The following is a 7,769-nucleotide window of genomic DNA, read 5'->3' on the forward strand; positions in this document are numbered from 1 at the left end:
CAGCTGCTGCTGTGGTGTCCATGATGTCTGTCCATCATGAAGGATGTTGTTGTTTGTTGTTGTTGTTTTCTGGAATGAGAAACAGTAAATATGTTTATCATAATTTACAGCAACTCAAGAAATGCCTTGTTTCACTTACAGTGTTAGGTTCAGGCAAAAGTAGCTCAAAGAGCAATTAAACACACACACACACACACACATATAAAATACTTAATTACACACATTTGAGTAGATGTAATAAATTACTTTAATTCCTGTTTAAATGCAATTCATCCTGCCATACCTGCAGTGTCTTCAGACTTTGCCAGCAAATTAAAAGTTGAAGTTTAATCATTAAATTATTATCTTTGTGTTAGATTTATTTATAAATCACATTTAAACACTGCTTGTGCCAATTAAATTAAATAAAAAGTAACACACGTTTTCTATCACCGTCATTAATCAGCAAACAAACAAACAAACAAACAAACAGCAGCTTCATCTACCAGAGACTGACGTTACGTTTTCTCTCTTGGAAACAGAACAATGTGTTAAATTGTAGAGACTCACCTGCAACACGAGTTGTATCTGCTGCAGCTCCTTCTCCTCCTCCTCCTCCTCCTCATGACTCCGTCATGTTTACGTTTATAACAGCGTGGTTCTCCCGTGTCGTGTCGGCGACTTTCAAAGCTGCATGTTGCACAGTTTTTATCTTTGTGAAGAGCTCCCACTCTTTGGAGGTCTTGGGTCGAACAGTTTTCTCTGCGTCGGTCATTTGTAAAATTTACTTAATTTCCTTTGAAAACAGCCCCTCTCTCTGTTCAACTCGCGCTGCAGTTTTTTTCCAAACTTTATTCAGTCAGTCAGCATTGACAATGAACTGCCCGTGAACAAAACGAAACGGCTCCGCAGCGCCGTGAAAGACGCATAATCGTGCGACACAACGAATTGATAACGAAATTCGTTGCCAATGCTTTTAATCATCAATTTTTATCGATTCGTTGTTGCAGCCCTAGTCCAGGTGTCCCTGAAAGGCAAAAAGGAAAGACTGTACTTGTATAGCGCCTTTCTATCTGATCAAGGTACTCAAAGCACTTTACACTGCAGTCTGTGCCCTCATTTACCCATTTGTACAGCACTGTACTAGATCTCTACAAAGCTCTTGCAAGCAAAACTGGTTAAAACATCTTGTGTCCTCAAGTGTGGTTTCTTTGAGTAATCAAGATGAACAGAGGATATTTTTATCCAACTTTATCCAAACTTGCTGGGATTTTTGCTCCTGGGAGGATCGGCAGCCATCTCAGATGTTTCACCTTAAATAATCTTTCTCTGTAGAATGGTGACTTAAAAATACTGTATTTTTCGCTGTGTAAGTTGCAGTTTTTTCCGTAATTTGCATGCCTTGCGACTTACACTGAAGTGACGTATTTATGGATTTTTTCCCATATTCATAAACCAATTTTTGGCTGAGATCTGACTGTTTTTATTTATTCTGACTGAAAATATTGAACACTACAATTTTCAGCCGCTAGATGGCGCTCGACTAGTATGGCATGCCGTTGTAGCATGTAATGGGTAAAAGTGCCTATTAATGACACAATCAGCTTGCCATACATGCCACCATCGTCTGCCTGGAGCAACCGTCAAATCAGCTTCATTCTGAAGTGCATTCCTAAGTAAAAGTTCATCTGAGACACACCTTTGTTATAATTTCGAGCAAACAAATAATTGTTTTAAAGTGTTAATCTTGTTAAAGTCCTCCCATGCATGCTCCCGCAGCCACCATTTGGCAGCCAATCTTTTTTTTTTTTTTTTTTGGCACAGCACTGGCCCACATTTCTGGGTTGTTAGTGGTGACGCATAGTAGATGTTACATATATGGCGAAGTGACATATTTATGGGTTTTTGCATTTTATTAGACATATTTGGACTGATACGACTTATAGGGCAGTGTGACAGGTATGGTGGAAAATATGGTAGTTTGTAAATTACCGTTAACCATTCCCAGATTGATGGGCAGCAAAAAGCAGTTTCTACTCCAAGGTCATTGCTGATGTTTTTCCAGCTTGACTTTGTGTTGAACACTTGTATGCTCCAGAGCAGCAAGAACTGTGTCCTGCTTTAATAGAGGCGGACACAGTGGATTCTGATGGGTGGTGTTTTTTCACTTGTGGCTGGATTAGAATAATTTCAGAACGTGGTAAAGACCAAATTTTCTTTTTTGTCCATACAGAAACCCCCCAAAAATTGTCAGAGCTGAATTAGTTTTTCTTCTGTGTGTATACAGTTTTCATTTTTTTAACGTCTACTCTTTTTGTAACACTTTGTTCAGAGTACTAATTTATTTAACCTGAGCTAACTTAACAGCTGAAAAATCAGGTTTGTCTTTTATTCAGAAAACTGTTCTCAATGGTTAAATCAGATTAATGTAATCTAATGATGAGTTAAAATGTTAACAGTTTGAAATAATTAAACAGTGTAATGTGTCTCTTTTGTTCAGGACAGCAGCTGTCTGCTGACGGCTGGAAACGACAAAATGCTGCGTATTTATGACCTCGGTAACCCTGAAACAGGTGAGAACGTGTAAAGAGACAACGTCAAACCTGGACATGTTCAGGATGAACATGATTAACTCAGACCATGTTCTTGTTATCGGTGATTCTTTCACAGAAAGAAGAACCCTGTGAAAAAGTTAAATCATGTCATCTGGACAGTTTCTTTTGTGGCAGAAACGTTTTGTCTTTCATCTGAAAAACATGATCAATCTGGGGACTGCCAGCAGAGTCTGTCGTTTTAAATATTGATGTGTTTCAATCCAGTCTGCTGTGGAGTTCCCAAAAACTGGCTTTACACATGCAAAATGGAACCATCAGTCTAATCGATCATCAGTGCGAACCAGCCTGAGGACAAATTGGCCAAAATGATTAAAAAAACTATATAAAAAAAGTCCTTTTTTTTTTTTTTTTTTTTTAATCATTTTGGCCAATTTGTCCTCAGGCTGGTTCTGTGAGTAAGCAGAGCTTAATTTGAGCTGTATCCTGCCGGAATATGAGGAACCAGCAGATTACTTTGAGTCTTAACTTTGTTGCAGACTCTCAGGTCTTCTACACTTAAAAAATCTCTGCCCCTAAAAGTTCAGTCATGGGCAATTTGATAAAAACACAAAAATATAATTAAACAGGACAACTAAACTACAAATCAGTTTGACAGTTTAAGTGGGTCTTTAATAACATTTTGATTATTTATTAAAAATTCGAGAGAAATGTTTGATGGTAATCACGTTACGTACGTCACGTATCAAAACAACTGCGCCAATTTGTCAAAATAACAGCGATTAAAATGTTGAAAAGACAGTCCAGTTCACTTTCATTAAGAAAAAAAAAATCTTGTCATTGTACAACTAAACAACTGAGAAAATAAGCCACCAACACTGTTTATAGTGGGAGTGGTGTGCTGCTGACCTCAACTCGGGATGTTGTGGGTCGGTGGGCAGAATACTTTGAAGACCTCCTCAATCCCACCGGCACGTCTTCCTTCCACTGAGGAAGCGGAGCCTGGGGAAACTGGGTTGGGCTCTCCAATCTCTGGTGCTGAGGTCACTGAGGTGGTTAAAAAGCTCCTCGGTGGCAGGGCCCCAGGGGTGGATGAGATTCGGCCGGAGTTCCTTAAGGCTCTGGATGTTGTAGGGTTGTGTTGACTTACGCGACTCTGCAATATTGTGTGGATATCGGGGAAAGACCCCCTGGATTGGGAGACCGGGGTGGTGGTCCCCCTATTCAAAAAGGGGGACCGTAGAGTGTGTTCCAACTACAGGGGGATCATGCACTTAAGCCTCACTGGTAAGGTCTATTCGGGGGTTCTAGAGAGGAGGGTCCGTCGGATAGTCGAACCTTGGATTCAGGAGGAGCAGTGCAGTTTTCGTCCTGGTCGTGGAACACTGGACCAGCTCTACACTCTCAGCAGGGTCCTGGAGGGTGCATGGGAGTTTGCCCAACCGGTCTACATGTGCTTTGTGGACTTTGAGAAGGCGTTCGACCGCGTCCCTCGGGGAACCCTGTGTGTGTGTGGGGGGGGTTACTCTGGGAGTATGGGGTACCGGGCCCTTTGATATGGGCTTTTAGGTCCCTGTATGACTGGTGTCAGAGCCTGGTCCGCATTGCTGGCAGTAAGTCGGGCTTGTTCCCGGTGAGAGTTGGACTCCGCCAAGGTTGCCCTTTGTCACCGATTCTGTTCACAACTTTTATGGACAGAATTTCTAGACGCAGCCAAGGTGTTGAGGGGATCTGTTTTGGTGGCCTTAAAATTTCTTCTCTGCTTTTTGCAGATGATGTGTTCTAGGAATGCGCGATATAAACAGTACTCGGTAGAAACGATAGAAATTTAGCCTCGATAGAGCTCTGTCTTCTACCGGCTAACCGCAGTAATGCTGTCTGATGTAAAATCAGAGCTGTCAGTTTAATCGTTTTTTTTTTTAGTTGAAAACTGTGCGCAAGTGCCGTTAGTCTTTTCTTCGAGAGTTAAGTAGTGAAGCTACAAGCTAACTACGCCTGGCTTGCCGTAGTGTTTCCGTATTCTGACGCATGCGCAAAACGCTGTTCCGTCAAAAGTTTTTTTTTTTTTTCCCCATCATAAGTTAAAGTAAGCGTTGGTCAGCTTTAGAGAAACCTGCTCTCTGATCTGTGATAAGAACGCTGTGTTTGTGGTTTTGACCAGAGTGTCTCGCAGTAAAACCACAGAGTCATTTTGTGTCAGCTATCCATTAAAGCAGGAGGCGCCCACTAGAGGGTTGGAGGGTGAAGTGTTTCAGTGTAAAATGCTGCTCTGTTGCTCATTTCTTAAGACTGGAAACTGTTAAGCATTAACAACATATTCTTTTGTTTAAAACATATGGCTAAAACTAAATTTTATATATTTTGCACTGTTTTGCACTACAAGCAAGAAGCCTAATACTTGATTTGTTTATTATTTAAAAACTCTCTGGACCTAGTAGTGGAATTTTCTTAATTCAAAATATATAATGGCAAAAAGACACACTATGCTTTTTAAAAAATTCCTATTAAGTTTTATACCCAAAACATATTGCGATATATATTGTTATTGCCTCCCTTCACAATACATATTGTGATATGAATTTTATGCCATATCGCACATTCCTAATGTGTTCCTATTGGCTTCATCAGATCGTGATCTACAGCTTTCACTGGAGCTGTTCACAGCCGAGTGCGACACGGCCGCGATGAGGATCAGTTCCTCCAAATCCGAGGCCATGGTCTTGAGCCGGAAAAGGGTAGAGTGCCCTCTCCGGGTCAGGGAGGAGGTCCTGCCCCAACTGGAGGAGTTCAAGTGTCTTGGGGTCTTGTTCACGAATGAGAGAAAAATGGAGGGTGTGATCGATAGGCGTATAAGTGCAGCGTCTGCAGTGAAGCGGGCGTTGTACAGGTCTGTCGTGAAGAGAGAGCTGAGTCAAAAGGCGAAGCTCTCAATTTACCGATAGATCTACGTTCCCATCCTCATCTATGGTCATGAGCTTTGGGTTGGGACTGAAGGAACGAGATCTTGGATACAAGCGGCCAAAATGAGTTTTCTCTGCAGGGTGTCTGGGCTCTCCCTTAGAGATAGGGTGAGAAGCTCGATCATCCGGGAGGGACTCGGAGTAGAGCCGCTGCTTCTCCACATCGAGAGGAGCCAGTTGAGGTGGCTTGGGCATCTGGTTAGGATGCCTCCTAGACGCCTCCCAGGTGAGGTGTTCCGGACACGTCCCACTGGGAGGAGACCCAGAGGAAGACCCAGGACACGCTGGAGGGACTATGTTTCTCGGCTGGCCTGGGAATGCCTCGGGATTTCCCCAGAGGAGCTGGACCACGTGGCTGGGGAGAGGGAAGTCTGGGCCTCCCTACTTAAACTGCTACCCCCGCGACCCGACCCCGGATAAGCAGAAGAAAATGGATGGATGGATGGATGGTTTACAAATTAAGCACTAGTGATAAGCAGCCATTTTGTCTATAATGTTTGATTGTTATACACTGATAATAGATTGATTAGACTGATGGTCCTCCACTCTGCATGTGTAAAACCAGTTTCTGGGATCTCCACAGCAGACTGGTTTGAAACGCATCCATAAGGAGCTATTTAATGCAACAGATCCTGGTGGCAGACCTCAGACTGATTAAGTCTTTCGGATGAAAGACTTAACGTTTCTTCCAAAGAGAAACTGTCCAGATGGCATGATTTAACTTTGTGATTTATCGACCTGGATGACTGACTTTTTCTATGAAATACTGTTCAGTGTTGTTCTTTACCTCAAGAAACTTGAGATGTGTGTATGTTTGTGTTGTTGCAGCTCCGCAGGAGATCACCGGTCACAGTGCAGCCATAAAGAAAGCTCTGTGGTGTAACAACGATAAACAGATCTTGTCTGCTGCAGATGATAAAACCATTCGGTTGGTGCTACTTGGTGTTAAACCTTAAATAAAAATGATCATCCCTTATAACAAACAGATGAAGATGGTAGAAACTGTGTGTTCGTTCAGGCTGTGGGACAGGAGCTCCATGGAGGAGGTGAAGACTCTGACCTTTGACATGACGGTCAGTAGCATGGAGTATGTGGCTGACGGAGAGATCCTGGTGATAACTTATGGAAAGACCATTGCTTTCTACAACGCTCTCAGGTAAACGAGATGAAGAGGAAAACTCCTGTTTCTGTGTTCAATCTGCCTGTTTGTTGCCAACAAACACGATCTTTCCCCATCTTTTTAGGCAGACTAACTGCTTGACATGACTATCCTTTGTCTAGCCAGCTGCTGCAGTTTAACTGAACAGGTCATGTTGTTTAGAAACAGGTGGTCAGGGTGAGGCAGCAGTAAGACGTGTGGTGTGGATGTGGATTAAAGTTTGATGTTGCTCACGTGTTTTCACCTGAATGTGTTTGTCTTGAAGCTTGGAACTGATCAAGACCGTGGAGGCCCCAGCTCCGATCAACTCAGCCTCCCTCCATCCAGACAAAGACTTCTTTGTTGCTGGTGGAGAAGACTTCAAGCTCTACAAGTTTGACTACTGCACCAAGGAGGAGCTGGGTAAGGAGGATACATCTGTAGACTTTCACCTGTCCACTGTGGGTAGCTATTCTTCCTCAGCAATATAAAGCAATGCGTCAATCGTGGTCCATTGCAAAAGTATTCAGGGTAGATGACATGGCATTTAAAAAATAGACCAGTCTATCCTCTATTCATGAAATTTGTCTCTTGGTTGACAGACGGGGCAGGCAACCTGAGGCCCCGTTTATACGACGTTAAACGTTCGGCCGTTCATTTACAGACAATAGCCTCATTCTCTGAATCCAGGTCTCTTGAGTGGAGATTTTCTAGGGAACCCCCCCACAAGTGAAGTGGCACATGCACACTCCAGCTGGCTGCAGTCCAAAGTTTTTCTGCTAGAACAACAGTTATAATAAATAACAACACTTGTAATAAATATAACAACACTTGTAATAAATATAACAACACTTGTAATAAATATAACAACACTTGTAATAAATATAACAACACTTGTAATAAATATAACAATAGTTATAATAAATATAACAATAGTTATAATAAATAATATAATAAATAACACTTATAATAATTATAACAATACTTACATTTATTATAACTGTTATATTTATTATAAGTATTGTTATAATTATTATGCGTTATATTTATTATAAGTGTTATTTATTATAACTATTTTTTTATTTATTATAAGTGTTATATTTATTATAAGTGTTGTTATATTTATTATAAGTGTTGTTA

At 41.5% G+C, this 7,769-nt stretch overlaps 1 protein-coding gene across 1 annotated transcript in view; it reads left to right on the top strand.

Moving 5' to 3' along the window:
• Positions 1-2,479: 2,479 nt before the first annotated feature.
• LOC119428386 (serine/threonine kinase receptor associated protein) overlaps positions 2,480-7,769 on the top strand; it is a gene marked incomplete at its 5' end in the record, with an annotated part of 19,327 nt that continues 14,037 nt past the window's right edge. The window contains 4 exon segments of the mRNA XM_037696066.1: positions 2,480-2,552; positions 6,320-6,419; positions 6,510-6,647; positions 6,916-7,052. Of these exon segments, the coding sequence (XP_037551994.1) occupies positions 2,480-2,552; positions 6,320-6,419; positions 6,510-6,647; positions 6,916-7,052 (448 nt within the window).

This window comes from Nematolebias whitei, chromosome 22 (genome assembly GCF_014905685.2).
Source record: "Nematolebias whitei isolate Nwh7 chromosome 22, NemWhi1, whole genome shotgun sequence".
Lineage (NCBI taxonomy): Eukaryota > Metazoa > Chordata > Actinopteri > Cyprinodontiformes > Rivulidae > Nematolebias > Nematolebias whitei.